We start from the raw sequence: 25,706 nt of genomic DNA, 5'->3' as shown, positions 1-25,706 counted from the left end.
AATAAACAAACAGAGCAGAGCACTTTCGTATATTACATCTTCAGTGTAAATTACAAAGAAAGAGGGTACAGCAAACATAATATAGTATGACAAGAGTATAAGGAACTACACTAGGACAATTCGTCCACAACCTTTCCTAGTGTAGTTCCTTATACTCTTGTCATACTATATTATGTTTGCTGTACCCTCTTTCTTTGTAATTTACACTGAAGATGTAATATTCGAAAGCGCTCTGCTCCGTTTGTTTATTTTCTTAAGTGGTTACCTTGCATATTTATATATATATTTAACATTCAGTCATACAGCTGTAAAAGAAAAGAAAAATTTTAGTATGCAGAATATAAGTATCTATAAGTAAAGAAATGTCTGCCTTCATACCTGACTGATTGCTGGGAGAGTTGATGTTTAGGATGGTGGAGAGGAAGAGTATTGCTGCAACTCAAAGGGTTAAAGGTATTTGAGAACTTAAAGCCTGAATTTCTTACATACTTTACAGATTTTACAACTTGTCTGAGGTAGTTTCCCTTGAAGTGCATAAATTTTGAAATTTGATATTTCTTTCCTTAGTGCATGTCATGAGTAACTTCTTCATTATATGTTACACAGTTCATAATATGCTATGGCAGTTGGCAGGCAATTTTATTGTACATACAATTGACCAACCACAAACTGAATGAAGTCTCAGTTGATCTAGACTCACTTTATAAGGAGATCCACCTCCCAGCTGAATAAAGTTACCTCACATATGCTGCAACAATATCTATACAGTGCACCACAGTAATAAAAATGTTAGTTTGCTCGATGATGCCATCTTTTGGCTAGTAGCTTGCTGAAAACTCAAGATCTTGATGGTTTTGTTGGTGTTTGGTAAGCATCTCCTTTCAGTCCTGCCGTGAACTGTATACAGTTATTGTATATGGTATTCCTAAAAAAATAGATAAATAAATAAATAAATAAATAAAATAAGATAAAATAGAAATAGAAATAGAAATAAAAAAATACTGACATGCATTATCTTCAATGTAGGGTCCTGCTTTCAGCTGAGTGGAATCATAATACATTAATCAGAAAATAAGATAGAATGTGTCATTATGGCAGAAAGGTGAAATCAGCAAATTATGCATCATTCTTTGTCAATGTTTTGTGTGAATCAAGTGATATGTAATTTGCTGGTTAGTAGATGCTCATCATGCAGGAATGTGAAGAATTAAATCTTGGTAGTTGATGGATTTTTATGCAAAATGTATTGATGTGGTGCTAACTTTACAAGAATGTTATACTTACATATATTATGAAGAGTGCACATGCTACCTTCAAACTGGAACTCTTGTAACCACCATAGTTTTAATTTGCTGATTACCTAATGGATACTTTGATGAAAATATGTGCTCAACCGAGTTAGTAAACAATGTGGGAGTGATGGTGACTAGGAGTAGGATTGATTTGATTTTCTTATAGATAATTCAGATTATAAGATATGTGCTTATAGTCTAGGAGAGCTGGATTAATACAAGTGGTATTTTAAGATATGATTGGTTGAATTTGCCTTTATGAAGTTGGCTTTTAGTTTTCCTAATTCAGGAAAAAATTACTCGGGAGCAATTTTTTATATGTACATGTAACAGTTAGCACAGAGTATAAAGTTATTCAGATGTAGAAATGTAGGAATGTAAATTTTTTATTTCTTCTTTTCAGTTTTTTTGAGTAATTTTCTTACCCTTTCATCCTCTTTTGTACTCATGACTTGGAAGATATGCTTTGAAAGTGTTAATAATATGTTTGCAAACTGTGACAGTTGAAATAAGTTTCAAAAGGATAGGTAGCCCTTTACTTTAAGTATGATAGTACTTATACACTCTATTTATTATCTATTTCATTTATTTTTTTATTTTATTTTGAGTATTATTTTTATTTCAGTTATTTTCTGTTTATTTATTTATCTTAATTTATCATTATGATCTTTTTCTTTCTTTTCTTTCTTTCTATTTTCTTACAATTGTAATGTAGTGTGATATACCCATGGAAATTTTTTAGGATTTTTTCTAATGTATTTTGAAGTATATAAAGTGTACCCAGGTGAATATTAATTACATGCAATATGATGATATACAATGCATCTCATTGGTAACACAGATGTACCAGGATCCCAAGTGCCTTCAAGGAGGGAATCCATAGTATCCTCACCAATCATGGATATCCATGGCTCCATGTTTGAAGTGTCTGTACCAGATTCACCAGTCCGTGTCACACCACCCCCACCCTCGCGTTCTCGCTCCCCTTCACCAGACAAGGATGATGATTGGCAGCCAATGCTCAGGGCACGGTGAGTACACATTTGTATGTTATAGCTGGCATCACACTGCCACAGTTAACCTAGTGCCTAATTAATTGCTGAAATTTTGTCATCCATTGTGCTGATTGATAATTAATCAGCAAGCAATATGCCATCAAATTTACAGTTGGGTGCTTTACCACTGGACAGTTAGTGCATTACCGATAAATCTGGGGTGTATTTCCATTAATGCGTTACTGATTTCCTTATATATATATATATATATATATATATATATATATATATAGATAGAGCGTTAATGGACTATATAGTGGTGACCAGGAGTATGGTAGGAAGAGTTAAGGATGTACATGTTCTAAGGGGAGAGAGTGGGGGAATATCAGATCATTTTCTGGTGGAAGGTAAAATGAGAGTGGAGAATAGGTGGAGAAAGAGGAAAAGGACAGAAGGTAGGGAGGTACTTAGAGTGAACTGCTTAAATGAGGAAAAAAAGGAGAGTGAGTTTAAGAAGAAACTGAAAGAGGAGTGGGAGGGAGTAAAGGGTAGAGTAGAACTAGGAGTGGAGGAGGAATGGGGATGGTTCAAGGAGGGAGTCATAAGGTGTACAAAGATGGTGTGTGGAACAAGGAGGGTGGGAGGAAAAAGAAGGAAGGGTAGTGAGTGGTGGGATGAAGAAGCAAAGAAATGTGTAGAAGAAAAAAAGCAGGCATTCATAGATTGGCTGCAAATTAGGACGAGGGAATCGTATGAGAGGTACAAAGTAAAGAGAAAGGAAGCTAAGCATAAGATAAAGGAAGCAAAGAGGAGAGCAGATGTGAAATGGGGTAAGAGTATGGCAAAATTTTGAAAGCAATAAAAAGATGTTTTGGAAGGAAATTAAAAAAGAAAAAGGAGGCAAATCAAGTAGAGAGGAAAAGGTATAAGGTGCAGATGGAGAGATGATAATGGAAGAGAAGGCAGTGAGAGGAAGGTGGGCAGAGTATTCTAGGGAGTTGCTAAATGTGAAGGAGGATAGTGAGGGAAAGGTAGTTGCAGTGGGAAGCGCTAAGAAAATGAGAGTGATGAGTGAGGAAAATGGAGGAGAAATAAGGAAGGATGAAGTGAAACCAGCTGTTAAGATGATGAGAACAGTTAAGGCACCTGGTCTGGATGGATGCCATGCAGAATGTCTGAAGAAAGGAGGTACAGTGATAGTGGACTGGCTGGTGAGGTTGTTTAATGTTTGTTTGAGAGAGGGTAGAGTGCCGGAGGACTGGAGGAGTGCCTGTATAGTTCTGCTTTACAAGGGAAAGGGAGACAAGTGTGAGTGTAGTAGTTTCAGAGGGATCAGCTTGTTAAGTGTAGTTGGGAAGGCCTATAGGAGGGTCTTGATTGAGAGGATTAGGAGAGGAACAGAGGGAGTAATTGGTGAGGAACAGTGCGGGTTTAGGACAGGTAGAGGTTGTGTAGATCAGATCTTTGTGGTAAGACAGATATGTGAGAAAGCTATAGGAAAAGGTAAGGATGTTTTTTCGGCTTTTATAGATCTGGAAAAGGCTTATGACAGGGTAGATAGGAAGGCACTGTGGGAGGTACTGCAGATATATGGGATAGGAGGAAAGCTGTTAAGAGCAGTCAAGAGTTTTTACGAGAGTAGTAGAGCTTGTGTCAGGATTAGAAATGGAGAGAGTGAATGGTTTGAGGTAAAGGTGGGACTTCGTCAGGGATGTATTATGTCACCCTGGCTGTTCAATCTTTACATGGATGGGGTGGTGCAAGTGGTTGAAGATGATTAAAGAAAATGGAGAAAAGTGGGAGGTGAGCCAGTTGTTGTTTGCTGATGACACTGCACTTGTAGCAGGATCAGAGGATGGATTGAGGAAGTTAGTGACAGAGTTTGAGAAGGTGTGTGAAAGAAGGAAGCTGAAGATAAATGTGGGTAAAAGTAAGGTGATGAGATGTACAAGGGGAGAGAGTGACAGCAGGCTGGAGGTGAGAGTGACAGCAGGCTGGAGGTGAGAGTGACAGCAGGCTGGAGGTGAGCATTAAGGGTGAAAGACTGGAGGAAGGGGATAGTTTTAGATATTTGGGTGTGAATGTGGCAGGAAAGGGAGGATTGGGGGTGGAGGTAGAATGTAGATTGAGAGAAGCGAGTAAATGCCTTGGTGGATTGAAAAGTGTAATGAGAAATAGACGTCTGGGAATGGATGCTAAGAAGAGGTTATATGAAGGAGTGATTGTATCAACAGCATTGTATGGGGCAGAAACATGGAACATGAGAGAGGAAGTGAGAAGGAGTTTGAATGTGTTTGAGATGAAATGTCTGAGAAGTATGATAGGGGTTACTAGGCTAGATAGAGTAAGAAATGAGGAGGTGAGGAGGAGAACAGGGGTGGAAAGGGAACTAGGAGATAGGGTTGATGAAAGGGTATTAGGATGGTTTGGACACATGGAAAGAATGAGTGAAGAAAGATTAGTAAAAGAAGTATGGAAGGCTGAGGTGGAAGGAGTGAATATGAGGGGGCATCCTAGGATGAGGTGGATGGATGGGGTGAAAGAGGGCATTACAAAAGAGAGGAATGTCTGTGGAGGAAGGATGGGAGAGGACAGAAGATAGGGGTGAATGGAGAGGGGTTGTGTATAGATGATGCTATGATGCATGAGGGGGCTGGGGAGGTATGTGTGAGAAGAAAATTGACGCAGCCCAAATGGATTTCTCCCCATCTCCTTTTCTGCATGAGGGGACGGAGAGGGGGGGTCGCCGAATTTATGAAGCGGCCTTGCTGTGGATGTGCTGTGTCTTGCGACACTACTTCTGACCCAGGGCAGTGGACAGGATGCAGGGATGACCCGTCATCCAGGAGGTGCCAAGATAAGAGGGAGGGAGGAGGGTGGAGGGGAGTGGAATATATAGGAAATGGAATGGGTGGGAGTGGTTTCTATGCCTTTTTCTTTGTGGCTACCCCCCATGTAGGGGGAAAAAGCCTTTGGTATATGTATGTATATATATATATATATATATATATATATATATATATATATATATATATATATATGTATATATATATGTATATATATTATATATATATATATATATATACATATACATATACATATACACATATGCATTATTCCAGACTGCTCTAAGGAAATCAAAATTGGTAATGCATTGACGGAAATACACCTCAGATTTTTGGATAACGCACTACCTGTCTGGTTTTAATGCACTCAGTTCTGTAAATTTGGTGTATTTACTGGCTATAAATGTATTTCAAGGAGTAATATGGCCTACAGAATTACAGTATAAGATAAGATGCTAGATGCCAGCTTATTTTTTCTTATGTAATTAGTTTCTCATTTATGTTTTGTGAGTGAGAAAAGTAGAGGTGAGACAGAGTGGGGTTGGAAAGAGAGCTATCATGTAGGGTAGCTCAGAGAGTATTGAGGTGGTTTAGATTTGCAGAATGAATGAATGAGGAAAGACTAACGCAAAGAGTGTGGAATGCAAAAGTGAGTGGAGTTAGCCTGAGGGGAAGGCCGAGAATGAAGTAGGTGGATGTAGTAATGGGTGCTTTAGATGCAAATGGAATGTCTGTCTAGCAGGGAAAAGTGCGAAAATAGGAACGAATAGAGGGAGGTTGTGAATGAACGAAATGACTCATATCAATGGCTTTTTCCCCCTTACAAGGGAAGTAGCCAAAGACAAAGGCATAAATCCACTCCCACCCATCTCATTCCCACATACTCCAATGCTATTATACTTTTTTACAAGTGATCTAACACCAGATCTAGAATGTAGCACCATAGTGTTCAACTACGCAGATGGTATGATGATAATAACCCAATGTAGCAACTACAAAATAGCTGCTAAAATCACCAAAGCCTATGTAAACAATTTGAAGGCATAGGAATAATAGAATGGATGCCTCCTTTCAAAAGTCATCAATAACATTATTCACTCCAGACTGCCATGAATCAAAGAAGCATCTATGACCAGCAATTTACACGTCAAAGGCATGAAAGTGAAAAATTAACGAAAATAGATTAATCAATAAATAGTTATGATAAAATCAGTCAGAAGCCCAGGTTTTGGACAGCAGGTGAAGAAAATCATAATCTACAAACAGTTCTTGAAAACCACACCTGACCCTGTTTCCACATCATGGCTCTCAAAAGGAAAGTGAGCATACACACCTTGAATTTTTTTTAGGCAGTCACTGCCATTAGTTTGTTGATAGATCCATACAATATTATTTTACTTACTAAGTCTATACTTTACTAGTCTCTTCCATAGATCAACCCAATAGAGAAATCACTCCCAAGATAGACAAGAATTGTACTGGCCCATCTACATTCAGGTTACCACCCTGCACTAAAACAGTATCTATACAGAATTGGCTAGACAAGACACCTGTTGCCATTGCAACCACAACACAGAAGACACAGCATTTACACTGCTCCACATTCATTCCTTTCTGACAGCAAAACAAAATCTCTTCACTTAATGATTTATAGGCTGAACCAGTGTCCATGGCTGGTTTCTGGGGGGTGTAGGTCATTTGCAAGAGAGCTTGGTTCATTGATAAGCAGTTGGATGCTATAGTCATGAAAGTAAGAGATAAAATATTTTGTGGGAATTCTGATGTGTATTATTTTATTTTTTCAGTACATTTGTGTTATGGGTATTCTTGGCTGTGACATTACAGTATTCATATGGTAAATTTAAAGTATCTGTAAGATTTCTTTTAGTCTGATGAATTTAATGAGGTAGCTACTTGCACTGTGCATCACTGTGCAAAGATTCTTGTCATAGTGTAATAAACATGTAACTCATATTATCATTCAAATTTTGGTTAAGGAATCAGAAAGGCATTTGTATGTTCATGGTTGGAGTTTACAGTCTCACTTCTTCCATGGGAATATGAACATCACTGGAAATTCATTTTGTTCTCTTTAAGAGAAATCTATCATTATGTGATTTCTGCACATTGCAGTCAGAAAATGCTCCTACAGTCCTCTGGCACAAGGACTAATTTGATTTCCAAACATTCACTGACATCAATACACTTTTCACTGATTTTCTCACATATTCTTAGGGATTTAGGAGAAAGACATACATTTATTTGTGTTTCAGTATAATCTACAAACTATTACATGTATCATATTTTGTTTTTCCTCATTTAAATCACCAGTTGACTTTGCGGCGAATAGGAGAAAGGCTTTTCTTCTTTTTGGGGCTTCTACTGCTTACCATGATTGCTGGTGATGTATGAGGTGTGTCTTTGCGGGTTTTCTGTTTTCTCTCAAAGGAGCGTTCCCTTCCAAGAGTCGTGTTATTCATTTCATCTGATGCTTCTCTCATTCCTACCATATGGTCTAGAGAATGGGTCCGTTGCATAGCAAATGGATTTTTTTCCTTTTCTTCGGCATTTGTGACACTCAACTGACCCACGACATCTGTGACATTCCCGTTCTTCCCAGGAGCTTTATTTTCTACCTGGGTGTTGATCCCCCTGTGAGGGGAATTGAAGTTGTTCTCCCCAAGGTTCTCCTTCTCACCTGAGTCAGAGTCTGACCCCGGACCCATGTAAGGTTTGACATAGATGACCCGGGGTAATTTGGCCCGACCTGACATCATTTTAGTGCTGAGGAAGTCCATGGTGTTGTCCGGCCAGGTTCAATACAGGATGGTCATGGATGAGGAAGATGAGGTTATCAGGATCACATTGGGTTCCAGCATGCCAGTTAACTGGAAAAATGTGCAGATATTAGATTATATCAGATAAATTAATTTCTAAATTTACGTGTGTCAGTTATTATAGCTTATTTATATATATGGGGATGATTTCAAACCAGAAAAGCAAAATAATGCAAGTTGAGATTGGTTGGGAATCAGTAGTGAAGAGTGACATATGATTAGCAAAAAAATTAAAGTATATATAATTATTACTTTAACTTTTATGTATATGGTCAGTTTCTTGTTCTCTTAATTTAGGGAGTTAGATTATAAAAGCATGGGGTTAAGTGCATAATGATTAACCCTTTTAGTACTGGGTACCACTTACCTTATATGTCTAGCACTTGCCAGGCTAATTTATTCAATTGATACCATTGGTTGCAAAGGGGCAGTATATAATTGTGGTTACCCCAAGTTTCTCTGACTAGGAACCTGCAGCCCCACAGTAGCTAGCAAGCAGTAGTCCTTAGGCTCCCCCATAGTCTTTGTGATGAAGTGCTCAATACTTGTCTGTGTTGTGTTATTATAGATGTGTTTATGTCAGTGGCTGACAAGAAAAGGAGAGCAGTCATCAACTGTCAATTTTCTATATGTAGAGAGAGAGAGAGAGACTCAGTTGGTTGATTTTGGGCCTGGTCTTGAAACCGAATGCCACTCACTCTGGACTACATCCAGTTGGAGGTGAGAGTGCTGATGCCATTTGGAGACAAGCAGCAGGAAAACTATTATTTTTTACTTCAGTCTTGCAGGACCATTGCAAGTAGGGGTTCATCATTGGCTCTCCTTTCTGGAGGAAGGAGTTGAAGGAATGGATTTCGAGGTGGAGAGTGATAGAAGGGTTAAGCTAGAGGGTGCAAAGATGTTGCAGAAAGAAAAAAAATGGAGAAATTTTATTGGAAGTGGAGGATTGACAAAATAGAAAGTATGGGTCATAACAGAAAATGTGTACAAATGTTTTCCAAAGTTTGTCAACATTCTTGTCATACCATGTCTCGACGGCGCCAAGAATGCTTAACATGTTGCGGATAGGCCTTTCATTATCAGCAATGGATTGTTAAAAAAAAGTGTCGTTAGTGTGTGGGTGGCGTAATCGGAAGCGTGCGTACTTAGTTTTAGGTTCGAATCTCACTCCTCTCTCCAATTCCCAGCAGTGACTGTTACTTGCCCCAACAGCCCCCATAGTGCATAGGGCAAAGGTAACGGCTTCGGCCGCAGTTACTCAGCGGCACCTGGCGTAGCCTCTTCACCTTCTTCTGTCTCATGTACTCTCATTCCATGAAAGACATGACGTGATGATTAATGGCGGCGAACTTTGGATTCTTGCTGGACGCAAATGAAATGGTCTGGCTTTAGAATTGGCTGTTATGAAGGGCATCATGGTTGCGAGGACATTATTGAAAAAGTCTCTAAATCATCACAATACAAATTTCTGGCGCCGACCAGAAAGTAGACGAGAACGTCGTCGACGTAGCGGCGAAGGGGTCAGGGAAATGGGACAGGAAACGTACTGGTAGTACTTGAAAAAGAGGAAGTTGTGGAGTATTCGGGGGTGGGGGTGGAGGGAGGTGTAGGATCGATACGTTATCTTCGTGGAAATAAGTGGTCGCCCAGAGTAATTGCACACCGCGAGGGTGATTACACCATCTAGCACAGTGATTCCCAGAAACAGTGAAGACCTCACAGCAGAAGGCGCTTCTCTGCAATCAAGATCGTCGCCATTGTCCAACGTTCTTGGACTTCCAGGGCAAAGGAAAGTCTATCGGTTATTGCTCTTGATGACAATTATTTTGGAGTGCACGCAGGAGTCGCCGGATTTACCCTACGAGTCCGGAGAGCTGGGGCACGTGGCATTGACTGGTAGCCGCTGGGATTGCTACCCCCCCCCCCGGGTCCTTGTATTCGCGAGGGAAGGGAAGAGTGACGCAATTGCAGCAGCAGCAGCATACGCCCAAGGCTCATCGTGTAGATGTCTGTTGAAAGTGTTTCGAAAATGCCGCTGCTCACACAGTTTCCCTCTGTCTTCTGGCTGTCGGAAAGTTATATTTATCTCCAGGGCACCCCTCCTCCATCGTGTGTGTGTGTGTGTCGTTAGCTCTCGACTTTCTTTCTTGTGCAATCAAAAGTTTAATATCTTTCATCTACGTTGATGCATTGGGGTGTATGTTCCCTTTGTATCTGATGTTTTGTCACGTATTTATAGGTTATTTGTTGGCCCACATTCGTTTTCATGTATTGTTCACTTGTTCCTTTTCAATTTTCGGGTTCTTTGTCTCTCTCTCAACATTATATATATATATATATATATATATATATATATATATATATATATATATATATATATCATTCGGCACAATGTTGTCCACGTGGATAGAAGAGCTGGTGAAATATTGGCGAAGAAAAACGTTTTCTGTTCGTCATGATCACGCAACGGCCGTAGTACTTCTGGGCCGATTGCCCATTGGTTAATGATAATGAGAGTAGTTATTGTAATAATAATGATGATAATCGTAATAATAACACACACAGATACCGAAAGTCCCTTTCGTTCCAATAAAGTGGATGGCCAAGTCAGAGCGTATACCAACCCTTCACCCATTCAAAAATCCCATTTCTTGCCCCTTCTATCTTGTCTCCTTGTTGATAAAGGGTCATCATTGCGCCCCCCCCCCCTTCCGTCCACTGTCGGATTGGAGGCAATGTAGCAAAACGCAACAGCGTGGCAAGGACGGACAGCCGAAACTGGTTTACCCCCACCGCTTCATTACACGACGACTCCCACCCCTTCCTCCACTCGAGAATGTACAGAGCAAGCAAGCAGAAATCCCTTTGGGCCACGCCGGTTTTTCATCCATCCACAATCACTTTACACACACATCTATCTACCTCTGCCCACTTCCTCTCCTGTTCGACAGGCATTCCTCTTGTACCCAGTTGATGGTGATAATGGCGTCACCGTCGTTGCCACTTTAGAGGGCTTGCAGAGTCCGGCCTGAGACTCGGACATCTCAGCATCGCAATATTTTTTTTTTCCATTTCACCTGTGCAGGGCACCCCTGGGCTGAATGAAATCGCCTGGCGGCAGCAAGAACACACACACAAATCGGAATTTTTAGTGACAATGTGAATAGAGGTGGATGAGACCCTTTCGGTGCGCCTAAGGGAGCTTCCTTCGGCTGAATAAAATCGCCTGGCGACAGAGTTGTCGTAACGTGTAGCGAATGGGTTGGCACGCTGGAGGACTGTGCTCGTGGGGCCCCGGTGTCCGTTTCGATCGATTGAGGCTTCAGCGCCCCGGACCCGCACCTGAAGCGAATGGTCAGGAGGTGCTTTCTGGCTTCGCAGTGCATGACGTAGCCGAAATATACAGTACCTTTCGCTGTCGAGTGCGTGGAATGCGTTTCCATATATATTAGTTCAATTATGATTGTTTTTTTCAAATGAAATTGTATTAACGTAACAGCAAAACAGGGATATAATTCCATAGTTTCTGTGTATCAGGTTCGGGTGTCTAGAAAATTGCATTGCAAGGTTACAGAGTTCTCCAACAATCTCTCACCATCCGTATCTACTGACAAAAGATCCTTACTTTCATTTCGGTGACATATCAGTACACATCGTATTACCAGACATTCGCAACAGGGATAAAAACGCAGGGTAATTGATGGCGGCAAAATTACCAAACATAGTTAGGAAGCCCTGATGAAAGCGGCATCTGCTAGCAGGGAATGTAAACACAAAGTTGTTGTGTAACTGTGACATCTGGCTGTTCCTTAAGTTTCGGAGTCATTTCAGGAATTCAGGTTCCAAAGTTTAGCTTCAGGACGGTAGTCACGGAAGAGGTTCTGAAGTTCTTTGTGGAGATAAATAGACTAGCTTGCTACAGATGTTGGTGGGGTGATGCCACAGAAATAAAACAAAAAAAAGGAAATGTGCACTGGCTTCACTTGGCAGAGGGAGATAGATCTTGTTTCTCATTTCCTGTCGTTGCAACAAAACTATCAGATTCTTTGCAAATAAGTGGAGATAAAAAGTTGTGGGATTATTACAACTGTACTGGATCACTGAAAATGTGCAAATACTGGATTTCTACGCTGTAAATGTTTCACCACGACAACATCGTCTATATTCTTCTATTATGACTTTCTTCAGGTGATCTCATAAAGTCGTGCCTCCCCCCTCTCCTTTGTAATAAAAATAATAATGCCAAACTTACGGACTCGAATCCGGGTCAGAATTGTCTGTTGTGCAGTGGAACACTGAGATGGACAGCTAGGATAGGATGCCTCCTTCTCCCCGAATGGTACTGACGCCAGTGAAAGAGCGGTGATGATGATCAAAGGATGCCGGCTTGTTTTTGTATGCATTATTTCACATGTTTGCCTGCGCATGATCTGTATAGTTGGTAGTCTTGAAATATTTGGCCATCTTTCAGTTTACAGTATGTGTTGTGGTGAGATGGTGTGTATTTTGATTCTAGCGTTATTAAGTAGTTAGAGGTATATCTGTGTGCTTGTAGACTTACATGAGAGGGGGGGGAAAGGGGGGTGGATGGGAGTGGAATGGGTGGGAGTAGGTACATGCCTTTGACTTGACTACCTCCCTTATAAGGGGGAAAAAGCTCTTGATATATAGATAGATATAGCTTGCAGACTTTGTAGATATCATTGAGCCTTGTTGTGAATCTTTGAGCGTAAATATTTGACATTGTAAGCCACACCCACTTTTCCCTGGAACGGTGCCGATTGGCTCACTCAAACCACGCCCCACCAGCGGGAGCGACATTACGTCACCTCTCGTTTTGATGATACGACTCCGCCTCGTCCTCGTGATTTATTTCGAACGTTGACCTTTATGAGGCCTTCATTATACCCGACTCGGCGTCTTCGAAGGTCGAGAAAGCTTCGAAATTAGAAACGTCTGTCACTGTCATAGTCCGGTATTGTGTTAGAAATTAACCAGCGCATCACTCTTTGTGGGCAGTATACCTCCGAAAGAGGTGGAATTAAAGATGTTGTAAAAGAGAAATTTTATAAATAGAAATTAATGTTGCATGATTCTGGACCGTTGTGACGTCACTAAAGACCCATAGATGTTGACTACATAACTTTTATGCACTCAGTACCCCGTGCGGGGTGATGGAGGGGGAGGCTTGGATAGAACTTTGGTATGAATCGTATATAAACATTAAACTGACACCTCATGTAAGCGTGTTTGCATAGTCGTGTTTACGCCGTTGTGATGTCACGAAATTACGAATTTGTCTTGTAAATATCCATCTTTTTCTATTTCTATCATTTCTTTTCTATTGTTATTCTATTTCTTCTATTTTTTTCTCTGACAACGCATACCTTGCTTGACTCAGTCCAACGGTAGCTGTTTTCGAGGAGAAATCCGATTTACTTCAGATTATGGCCAAGATGCTGTGAATCCATTTTCTTCAGAAGCACTCGCTCATTTGAATGACCAGAATAAAACATAGAAAGGGCGCCAGCGAACCCATGGTATCACGGTCACGCCCAGATTACTGAATAAAATCGTCTGGCGGCAGCTAGAATAAAGCCTATAAATTAAATATTCTTAAGGCTATAAAATGCGCGATTCAACGTAATCTTGGATCATGTCTGGACTTGTCATCGATAATTAATTGTATTACCGGATGAGAGCTCAGAACTTAGTCCGATTTATGGGTGATGTGACTTTACACGCCACACACACACACACACACACACACACACACACACACACACAATATATATATATATATATGTGTATATATATATATATATATATATATATATATATATATAAATATGTGTGTGTGTGATTGCGTGTTAGAGATGTATCGAGCGGACGAAGACAGACGGACAGACAGAGAGAAGGACGGGCCGACCCTCGTCAGCGCCGAAGATGAGGCGGCTGGTATTTTGCAAATACTTCCGGTCCATGTGCTCGCTCGCCCAGCTGAAATGCCTTTGGGCACGTCGCCCCACTCGCCCTTTTGAGCCGAGGGGTCGCCCTTTCACTCGCATAGTTAGCTGGGCGGCGCAAGATCAATAGAGGTACTTCTTGGCAGGAAGTGTCTAGTGTGTGAGCACGTGTGTAAATTCTTTATATGTTATTTTGTTTGTGATTCTGATATAGACTTATCTTTAGTTCTCAAAATGTGTAGGTTTAGGAATCAAAGTTCTTTGATTTCTTAGCTCGGTGTAAAATCTTAGAGCGTGGGTATGTGCATTGGGGCAGATAGATATCCGACCTTCTCCCCTCCCCCAACCCCCCAATTCCAAGCCCCGTTTGACAGGTCGGCTGTGATGGAACATGTTTCTTATACAAGGAATTGTTACGTGTTATTACGTCGCATTACATCAGTCATGCGTAATTATTACCAGTTGTACAGCCACTCGCGTTTTTGGTAATCAATGTGGCCTCGACTGCTCGAGAGAAAATGGGTGTGCGTTCGAGACGGCGAGAAGGAAATTGAGTTGGGGAAGTTAGGACGAAGTGTTGCTAAAAATTGACAAATAGACCCTTTCTTGACTACGCGGTGGAAAAAACTTCCCATAGATACATTTGATGATTATATATAAAATGTGAGGCCCGTCTCCCTTCCCTCCAATAGAAAATCGTGCACTGTCGAGAGTGCTTGTTTGTGAGTTGGAATTTGGACCTTCACCCTCTCCGTGTTTCAATCTGTGTGTGTGGTTTACCGTGGTCTAGGGACGTATACTGCAATCATGATCCATGATGCTGTGACTTTACTTAAACACACACACACACACACACACACACACACACACACACACACACTGGAAGCCTAATGTGTTAACCTCTTAAGAAACGTCACCAGAACGGCAAGAGTGAGCCTGTTCATGATGTTGGCAAGGATGTTGCAAACACAGAATGAGATGAATGTGCACCAGATACTGTGGATGGATGAATGATGATAGGGAGGGCGGGCTTAGACGCAGCAGAAAAACAAATAAAAGCAATTAATAGTGGGAAAATTTGATCATGACAATAGTTTATTATAGTAATGATATTTGTGTTGCTACTACTACCACTACTACTACTCGTAATGATAATGATGATAATGAGAATGGTAATAATGGTGATGCTAAATCGATATTTGTCAAACTAACTACATAATAATGAACTGTTGAAAATAGTAATGATAACGATAGTAATAATTACAATAATGATAGTAATAGTAATAACGATAGTAAAAGTATTAGTGATGATAATGAAATAATGTAATACTAATGATTTATTAATAACAATAGTAATGATAATCATAATGATATATGATAGCATCAGTAGAAGTAGTGATGGTAATAGTTGTTGGCACGAGTTTCTCTATGGAAACCCGCATCAGATAATAGAGGAAACTCTAAAAATGGTCAAAATCGTCAAACAAGACCCGGAAGGAAGCATGGAATCGATAGAGATCGCACGTGTAACCAAGAGCATTAAGCGATTTTAAAACTAGACGCGATAAATGGAGAAAGAGAAACAGGGCCTCATAAGTGTGGATACACACCGCCTCGACGGTGGATTTTACAGAAGTTTTGATCTTGCCAGCGCCAGACGGTTTTATTCAGACCTGAGGTCGGACGGGCAGGCATCTCGTGCTGAAGGGATTGAGGCAGATTGAACTGGTGATCGGCTTTAGTGGGTCGATTGTCAATCTCAACTCACTCGGGCGGTGGGGGTGGGGGTCGTCGACACGAAATGTGGTGAAACGGGTCCGTAGATATTCCTCGTCCAACATTTATGTGATCGTGAGTGTGCGAATCCGTATATATGTCTGTGTGTGCGTGCGCATGTATACTAGTATTTATTTTCTATTTTTATGTAATTTCAACTATATATATATATATATATATATATATATGTGTGTGTGTGTGTGTGTATACATATATATTTTTTCTCTGTTTTTCTTTTTCTCTTCTCTCTTTTTTAAGATGAAAATAGTTTTTGATACGGAAGGGTTTGCAGCCCTCAGTCAGTGTTTCAATGACGTCACAGGGAGTCTTAGACCTTACCTGATGATGTCATTGTATGAAGCTCTCTAGCCAGGTGGCTTGCACAGCGTCTCAGTGTGTAGATAATACATACAGTCCACTCCGTTTATCTTAAGCAGGCGAGGGATTTCCACTGATACATTTTTTTATTTTTCTCAAAATTTATTGAACTACAATTATTTTTTGTGGAAAAGGCGATTTTTTTCCTGAACATAAACTATATTCCGTGTGTTTAAGCCAGGATGAGGCTTCTTTCACTATTGTGTTAGTTTTATATTTCTCAGATTGTACAGAGTCGCAGCATATGTGAAGAAAAAATAATGTAAGACTGCAAGTCAGTAGAATCTAAGACTTATAGATAAAAAACTAACATAATTGTGACGAAACCTGGTCGTTTATAAGCTCAGTGTGCGCGCGAAGTAGAATTGACTCGTATTATTAATACACAGTAGTTCCCACAATGCCACCAAGTATATATACCGGAACACACAATATAACTATGATGTCACCACCACCAAGTCACGTGACGTCATCACCTTGGTGTGTGACGTCACAACTCGTCGTTTGCACTGTCTCGTGGGCTGAACGCCCTCTCTGAGGAAGGGGGATGTCCTACTGGCGGATGTCGTCGTTTCTTCTGCGGCTGCAGAGGCGTGGGATGACGGAGGTGGCCACGCTGGCCATGCCCTGCATCACCATCGGGTTCTTGAGCATCCCCAACAAATTGCTCCCCAGCTGCCCAAAGCTCCTGCCGCCCCCGCCGCCGCAGGGGACGCCTCGCCCCCGGTGCTGCTGCTGCTGACCCTGGGGGTTGTCGGTGTCGTTGACCTGGGTGACGGTGTAAGGCCCCGTCCCGGGGTCCTCCACCGAGGGCACGGGGCCGACCCGGGTCTGCCCTCCGCGGTTGAAGATGCCCCCGAAGAGGCCGTTTCCTCCCACTTCCTGGTGACGCCCGTCGTCGCCACCGCTTCCAAGGGCGCTGCTCAGGAAGCCACCAAGGCCTCCCCCTCCGACATTTCCTCCTCCAAGTCCCCCTCCTCCCCCTCCTCCTCCTCCTCCTCCTCCCCCGGGACCGATTATGTTAGTGTTGTCCCGCTGGCCACCAGACAAGAGTTGTGAGAACCATTGGGCCATAACGGTGGTGTTCGAGGATGTGGGAGAACGCTAGACGACGCGACGCTAGACCGTTAAATTTGAACACGTGTGGCAACGACTTGACGTCAGACTGGTTGATACACATCTAGCGACGACATGACGTCAAACCGTTTGACTTAAGCACGTGGCGATGTCTTGGCGTCACACCTTTTGAATGTAAACACATGTGGCAATGACTTTAGGTCAACCGCTTGATATAAACATGTGTGGCTACGACTTGACGTCAGGTCGTTTGATGTAAGCACGTAGTGACGACTTCGAACCTTTTGATTTAAGCACATGTAACGACGTGACGTCAAACCGTTTCACATAAGCACATACTGTGATGACTGGCGGACGATGGCTCGACTAGCGTGACGTGAGGTGACTTGACACAGGGTAAGGAGACGAAGAACCCAGTAACGTTCCACGCATTCCGGAGACGCCCAAGGAGGCAGCCCTTGAGACCTAAATGCCTTCAGTCACTTGAACGTGACGTCAGCTAACGTTGGCCAACGTGAGGTGCCGCTAGGAGTCACCTAAATGTCACAGATCACAAAACACGAGCGACCAAACGCAAACTACACACGATCTAGAGGCGGCGATACGCGAGTGAGAAGCAGATGCAGCCGGGACTGCCGCGACGAGCAACTTGAGCTTTCGGTTGGGTAACACTCGATGGAGGGCGCTGACTGAGGGTGGAGGTGGAGTAAAATTGTCCAAGGTTGGTTAGCTCACAGTGGCTGGCGCTGTATAACCCGTCCGTCCCCGCTCCCGACTGACCTGCTGCACGCAGCCACGGATCTGCCCTGCCCCTCTGCCTGTAGCCTGCTCGCCAGCCTGCTTGGCAACTCTCTTTTTCTTTATCCGCTCTCTAAGACACTCTGTTGCTGTTGGTCATCTTATTCGTGTCTTGGTGCTTGGATAGCCTGGGCCGGTGGCAGTAACCTGCAGCCTCTTGGGGTGGGGTGGGGAATCGGTACCGGGTCCTTGTAGTGACGGGGCGAATGCGAAGCCGAACGCTCCACAGCGGCGAATTTCTTGTCCCGTTGTCGTGGCTTTTCCCCCCACCGTCTCCCAGCCTTCTTTTGCGTTGTATCTTCCTCCTCCTCCTCCTCCTCCTCTTCTCGCTCTGCCTTCCTGCCTTGCCTGCAACCATATCTTCCTCCTCTTTCTCCTGCTCCTTTTCATCCTCCACCTCATTTTCTTTCCTCTCTCTCTCTCCTCCTCCTGCCCAATTTCCTTTTCCTCCTCCTCCTCCTCTCGAAATACTTCCTCTCATTCCCTCGTGCCCCAACTCCTCCTGTTTTCTTCCTCTTCTTCTTCCCTTTTCTTCTTCATTATCCGTATTCTTCTTACGTCAAGATCTGTCTATGCTGTGTACCTTCCAATTTCCACATTTATGTGTAAGGTATACTTTCTCATCCTGGCATTGGACCTTCCTGTCAGCCAACCTGACGACCTCAGGTTCCCTGCCCTCTCCTAAGGTGCAGGAATTCCTATTACACCAGTGTAGATGACACAAGTGTGTGCGTATGTATGTATATTTCCATGTGTGAACCAGGAACTTGTATATCCACCTGTACATGTCCTTGACCCTCTGCCAAGTTCGTGAGGCCGGCCTTGAGCATGCGAGCCAATATCCAACAACCTTTACTCTTGTCTGCTGGTCCCTCCCTTGTCTCGGCTGAATAAAATATTCTGACCACTTATAGCTGGCGAGGCCAGTCAAAAAACGTTATCGAGGTGAAAAAGCGACATCAACTGGTTATTGTGGCGAGTATCAGTGTACGCCATTAAGAGAATTGAAATTTTGGTAGACAGTCATATCTGTATTTATCATCTACATTCTACGCGCAATTGTGCAACACGCGGGAAGCCATCACGCGCGACATGACGTAACAGCTGCGCGCGCACGATTGCGTGCGTCTGATTGGATGGAATGCACGGACGGGTAATCACGGGATAGGAGAACCCCGTTTTAACGTTCACAAGTGACCCTGTGAGCAAGAACTACTGATTTTTTATGTGTGTGCGTGTGGCCGAGCATGGGCGTATGTTCTGTGAGCTATAGCTCGCGTGGATGTGTACGGGGCTGTGTCGGGTGGGGGTGGGGGTGGGGCTTAATTATAAATTCCATGCGATATGTATAAAATAGATCATAGCGTGTTACGAACAATTGCCGTTAAAAGTCTTGCGTAAGGTAATGTTTTTGATTACAATATGTACGTGCAAGGTTTGTTAGTGACTATTTTATATATTGATTGACAAAAATATAAATTAACTGTAAGTGATCTATTGATAGATGTATACATTTATTACAAGAAACATTACCTTTGAATAAAGAAAATTGTAGGGTTATGCCCATATTGTGCATGTATTGTACAGTACTGATGGTCATAAGCTTCTATACTCAACGCCTAGAGTGGGGGAAAGCAGCTTTCATAGAATTCCTATGACTTTTTGTATCATTTCACTTAATTTACTTTTATCTGTTCATATTTATTAATTTGGTTTAAATTGTTTTTACTGTATATTTATTTATTGTATTTTTGTATTCTTTATTTTGTTGATTTATTTATTTGTTTTTCATTCTTGAGAAAGAGTGGTTAGATGGATAGGTAGGAGGAAGAACTCGAAAAATCGATAGCCAGACACAAATTATTTCGTTGGTGAGTTGGAGTGGTAAATATTTTATGGGCAGAACCATAAAAAACAAAGTTCTGTTGTTTTGACTTTCTCGGGCAAGTGCTACAAAGTTGCTGATGTCTATTTTGGTGTCTAGGTAACAAGCCTATGGGATGCTGTCGACGGTTGCGTGTAAATGTCGCGTGTAGCCTAGGAAGAGAACCAGTGTATGTGTGTGTGTGAGTGCGTGTGTGTGTGTGTATGTGATGTAAAGTGAAGTTTACATGGTATGCACGTTCATAAGAACATGATGAGTGAATAAATATATTTTATATAATGGATGGAAAGGAGCTCATGCGAAGTCTTGAGTATACAAATTCTCTCCACATTTGTCGAAAATGTCATCTTTCGCCGACGTGACATCACGCACATAGACCTCCGACGATATGACGTCACTCATAAGCTCCACCCACTAGCACGCAGATTAAATTTTATATTTGAATTTAGGACTAATTGACACGAAGATGGCAGTCAATAAATCTCGCTTGTATATAGAATAATTGATAATGTGCGACATATGTATTTCTAATTTTTTCACGCTAACTTAAAGAACTCTGAGTCGGTATAGAAAGTCAGTTTAGATAACATTAACTTTCTTCTACATGGAGAGAAAATGAGAAATTGTGAAGAGCTGAAAGTCGGATAAAATTTTACAATCTAACAATCGCCAGGGCTAGCGATGCTGTAGATGAATGAAATAGCTCATGACATCCATGATTAAAGGAAGAAATGTTACACGGCGCGGGAAGGACGAGAAACGAGAAATGGTCAAGAGATTGAGTCTGAGTAAAAGCAGCAACGACTACAACAGCACTGTAGGAGAGAGACCAAACGCAGAGTATGGGATCCAATATATTTAACGTTTCGCCCAGCAGCAGGGCTTCTTCAGAAATAACCGAAGAACTGAAGAAGTCCTGCTGCTGGGCGAAACGATATTGGATCCCATACTCTGCGTTTGGCCTCTCTCCTACAGATTGAGTCTATCTTCAATTAATATATTTCTTTATTTCTATATTAATTCTCAATTTGTTTATTCATATATTCACACACAAACACGCATGCACGCACAATGGATCCTGGCAAACTAGTTTAAGACCTCTTCGAAATATAAAGAAATCCATCTAGAAATAAGGAAAAAATACGAAGAAGTCAGTTTAAATGTGTGTGTGTGTGTGAGAGAGAGAGAGAGAGAGCGTCCGTCCTGTAGGTTCTTTGGTGTAGAACTCTCGATTGCTAATGTAAAATTTGCATGTGCGATTACGCCCACGAGGCGGAGCGTGGTTGTAATCAGGTTTTTAACTTCCCCTGCCGTGATCTGTTGACACGTGCGTATGAACGTATGCGTATTCGCTGTGTTGTCCTAAGGCTGAAACTAAGAAATGATAAGAAATAAATAGATAAAAAAAAGTTAATGAAAATGTCATTTGTATTTCTGCTTTAAAACTCGACAGCCTGATTGATGCTGACTTCTAAAATGGGACGCTAGGTGGCACTGGTTGCTAGACAGATACAACGAGGAAACTAGATTTATATCAAAGTTAATGTTAGTGTTACCCTCTGAAATTCTTTTAGTGAGGGAGGGTTGTTATTATAGTATAATTATAAGGTTAGTAACCACAGTGAAAATGTTGATCGAGAAAGACAAAGCCTATAATGTGGCTACACTTAATTGTCCTGTAGTCCAGGGACCCAGCCTCTCGCTCGCGAGCACCAGTTCATTGTAGACCCGAATATGACAAGGGTATTGATGCATTCGGTGTAACACTTCTCACCAGTTGACACCCTTTGATAAATAGCCGAGTTGTAGACACATTTGATTCGTGAATCTCCGCAGGCAACTTAGTTTTTTCACGACATTGAGACTAAGTCTTATCATTAGACTGGCACGCCATGGCCGAAATGATGATGGTTATTCAGAAAATGAGCTTTCGCCAGCTTGTCATCAGCTCGGAAGAGCCGGTAACCCTCTTTTGGGCTGTCGGGGGAAAGAGGCGCAAAAAGTCGACACAAGACAGTCGCGGCGAAAAGGTGTTGGTGTGAGTAGCAAGGTCGCAGAGTCCAGTTGTGCGTGAGTATCAGTTATTCATGATTCTGTTTGCGGGAACTGCCCATTCCTGCTAATGGAATTCTATATGCCTCCTCATCGCGAGGGTTATTAACATACCTGGCAACTCAGGGCACCAGTTGCCAAGTATGCTTAAACCCGGGGTGGGTCCCTGCTATCAAATCTATACAGCCTGTGGGTGTCCACTTTTTAAGTATACATATACACAGTTTTTGGGTACTAGCCATGAGGTATACATTTAACAAACAAGTTGAAGTTCTAATACATTGGTAAGATAAACTGAACATTCCCCTATCAGAGAAAAGAAAATTACATGAAGACACGTATATTGTGATCACTAATTGTGATCCTCTTTAGCGTGGCTGTACAAAAGGTGGGTTGACTTATACACTAGGAGGGGATACATTCTACCCCATGTCCTCTCTATGTATCCCCTCTTAGTATATGTCAACCCACACCTTTGTACAATTACGCTGAAGAGGATCACAGTGATCGCAATATATGTATCTTCAAATAACTCTTTTTTCCAATAGGGGGATATACAGCTACCAAGTGCACACGCGATTTAGGTGCCTATTGCCAGGTATATACACAATTAGTGGACGCATGTGTCGTAAATTTACTATTTTTTTACACCGATGTCTTGAATGTTTGATATTTGCGTCCCCCTCTTGCCACTTGTATCCTTGTTTGCAGTTACAGACGTAATAATACTTAAAGAACGGCTATCTGTTCCAGTAATGTAGTTGGTGTATCACGTGTGGGTGAAACGACTTTCCCTTAGGGTTCCTTGGGGGTAGTGAGGTGTGTACCTCGGTGGTCCTCACGTCCAGTAGAAGAAGTAGATTATGTCATGGAATGTAAGTGTCGAGGCAACTTGGAAGATGTACGAAACAGACCTGTGGACTCTATCGAGTAAGTAGGGGACAGTGAGGACGGTTGCTGTGAAAACTGTGAATAATTAGTTATTATAATTATAATTACTATTGCTAATAATAGTAATGTGATAATAGTGACGATAATAGTAGTAGTAACCCTGTACTCGAGTATTGATCGCATGGTACCATGCACCCAGTAAGTGAGGGACGAGATACACATCAGTCGTCTATGTTATTTAAAATCTCCGCTCGTAAAGGAATTATGATACTTCTGTACTAATGCGGTCCGTCCTTGGTGTTCTCTCCTTTAACTCGTTCTCTACTACTCTTGTGACTTTCTCCTTAACCCCCTAAGGCGGGGAGAGGGGGGAGAAGAATGCTGTCACTGAGTTTCTCTGTAGAAGGCGACTAAATGGGACGGAGTGGAGGGAATAGAGATTTCCATATATTCATTTTATTTTATTTCATTTACATATTTATTTTCTTTTTGTTTAATTAATTTATTAATTTATTATTTTCCCTACGAGAGACAAGACACAAGAAGGTCTTCAAGGAGGATACTAACCAGAACCCCATTAAATGAGTCATTAAATATGCGTGGATGTAGTACAGATATTAAATTTAAAAAAAGAACTCTACCGACATGGTTTAACGGTCAAACGTTCTGACGTCACATTGGGAAAGACTCCTCAAACGTACATCTGGATGTCGGGGCGCCACATCGCTGTGACGTCATGTCGTCTCGGAGTGCACGCGCGAGCACGGCCACCCAAGATCCCTAAGAACAACGATTTCAAAATGCATTGATTCACAGTGGTTAGATCCCCCCCCCCCAAATGACAGGTTTTAAATTCTTTAATAACTACCTTGCAAGTTATTGAGGCAAATTTTATTTCAATGAACAATTTCTTGAAAATCGTTTGGGCCAGTTAAAAAGAAAATACGAAAGTGAGTATCGATTGTTTGCGAAATGATAGTTTCTGTCCTACCTCTTGGAAGTTGCTCGCGTACCCCTGTGCACACTAAATTAGGCCAGTTTAATGATCAAAGGGATAGCTGTTGGCCTAAGCGCAAACTGGGGCGCAGGCGACACAGGCGACGCAGCTTAGAGCAAAAGCAGACTTCCTGTTGCTGAATTGAAGTGCGGTTTGAACGTCTATCTCACTTGGATTGCTCTTAGCAGTTGGTACATCTAGAAGCATTTCAAGTGAAAGAGAGAAGTTCAAATTCTACTTCGATTTAGCAACAGGAAGTCTGCTGCCGTTGCTCTGTGCTGCGTCGCCTGCGTCTCAGTTTGCGCTCAGGCTTATCCGAGTTCAAAGCTCCGGGACGGACGCAAAAATGAATGTTAGGAGTGACGTTTCATACGTAGTCGCCATGTATATCCAATATATCCGTCACTTGAGGTCGGTTGGCAACTGAGAGAGTAGTCTAGGTTGGGATCTCGTGGTTCTGGGATATGTTAGCGTTAGTAGGAGTTTAAGATTAGCATGTTTTTCTTTAGTGCCAATTGACCATACGTTTCGTTATTCCTTTGTACCAAGACCTATGGTGACATCAATTACGTTTGCCCAATGGCTTGTGCAGACAACACAACCCACGCACGCACATGCACACAAAAGAATGCCAGGGCCTTCATTCTACATGGACACTCCAACCATGCACTAAAGCCCTCTATGCATGACCGGATGAAAGCGGGCGATGTCTTTATGTCAAAGTTAAGGTCCCCCCTTAGGCTAACAACCCATCCTGGGGAGGAAATAGGGAGGGATGGGGGGGGGGACGCGTCTCCCCACCGTGCAGTGCAGCAGACTGCAACCAACTTCACCTCCCCCCAAAGCGTGGGTGGAGTTGAAGTAATGTAGGTTTCCAGCCCCACAATATAATCCCCGTCGTGGCCTTTTTTTTTTATGTAATAGAATTGCGGGGCTGAGCTACCACATATCACGCGACGCCGCTGCTTGTGGCCTTGGGATAATCGCCGGGACCTGCCGGCGCACGCAAGTGGGTGTGGGTGTGTGTGTGTGTTTGCGTCTCTGTCTGTGGGGCATTGCGTGCGGTGCGGTTAGGTTAGGTTAGAGTATTGCGGTCTGTTACATTGCAATAACCTCCATTTCAGTGGGTAACCTTCGGCGAGACTCAGAGGCGTGTGTGTGTGTGTGTGTGTGTTCTCCTCTGACACGTGGGATTTAATGTAAGGATGGAGTGTGCATGTAGTAGGAAGGTGTTGGGCTTTATTTGTGTGTGTGTGCGTGCGTGCGTGTTTGCACATACACTTATCAGCTTGGATTAATGGAGTGACAGATAGAAAATAGTAGTGCAGCTGAATCAATTGAGATTTGGTATTCCAATATTGCATTTGATATTAAGCACTAATCAACACTTTAACGTGCTTTTTATATGTGACACTTATCATACACAAGGAAGTATATGTATATATATATATATATATATATATATATATATATATATATATATATATATATATAGCAAAACAAAAGTAATATCAGTTATAAGGGATCTACTGTGCAATGCACAGAACGATCAACAACGAAGTCATATATATGCGTAAAGTCCTGATTATTCATCATCCTGGGTCAGGTTGGGTCTCCTCCGCAAGAGAACTCCTCACCCACTCCACATCACTCTCCAGGCGCAACAACAGACGTTTCTGTTGTCACAGTGGGGCGTCAAGTATAATCATGTCCCCCCCGGGCGCAAGAATGTCATCGTATATTTCCTCAGACGCTGCGTCGTTGGTAATTGCCTTGTGGTAACGATTAAGCTTAACTAGCAGTGTCTTGCATGATTTATTCCGTTCTGTAATTATGCGCGATTGGGCGCATCTAGTCCATCTCTTTTGGAGAAATTAGACTGTTCTTTCTGACTCGAGTAGTGGGAAGATTGGCCT

The 25,706-nt window shown here is 42.1% G+C and overlaps 2 protein-coding genes across 13 annotated transcripts in view; one reads left to right on the top strand and one right to left on the bottom strand.

Moving 5' to 3' along the window:
- The window catches only part of LOC143038960 (putative phosphorylase b kinase regulatory subunit alpha), a 163,518-nt gene that overhangs the window by 89,745 nt on the left and 48,067 nt on the right, over positions 1 to 25,706 (top strand). For all 12 annotated transcript variants that reach the window (XM_076208789.1, XM_076208781.1, XM_076208785.1 and 9 more), the window contains one exon: positions 2,134 to 2,323. In XM_076208789.1, coding sequence (XP_076064904.1) covers positions 2,134 to 2,323 — 190 coding nt within the window. The remainder of the gene's footprint in view (positions 1 to 2,133; positions 2,324 to 25,706) is intronic.
- Positions 7,391 to 25,706, bottom strand: part of LOC143038785 (uncharacterized) — a 38,281-nt gene continuing 19,965 nt past the window's right edge. The window contains exon 5 of the mRNA XM_076208324.1: positions 7,391 to 8,021. Coding sequence (XP_076064439.1) covers positions 7,950 to 8,021 — 72 coding nt within the window. The 3' untranslated portion in view covers positions 7,391 to 7,949. The remainder of the gene's footprint in view (positions 8,022 to 25,706) is intronic.

Source organism: Oratosquilla oratoria, chromosome 25, assembly GCF_046742065.1.
Source record: "Oratosquilla oratoria isolate Oo_2021 chromosome 25, ASM4674206v1, whole genome shotgun sequence".
Lineage (NCBI taxonomy): Eukaryota > Metazoa > Arthropoda > Malacostraca > Stomatopoda > Squillidae > Oratosquilla > Oratosquilla oratoria.
The sequence above is the reverse complement of the archived record's forward strand: the minus strand, read 5'-3'. Positions and strand labels throughout refer to the sequence as shown.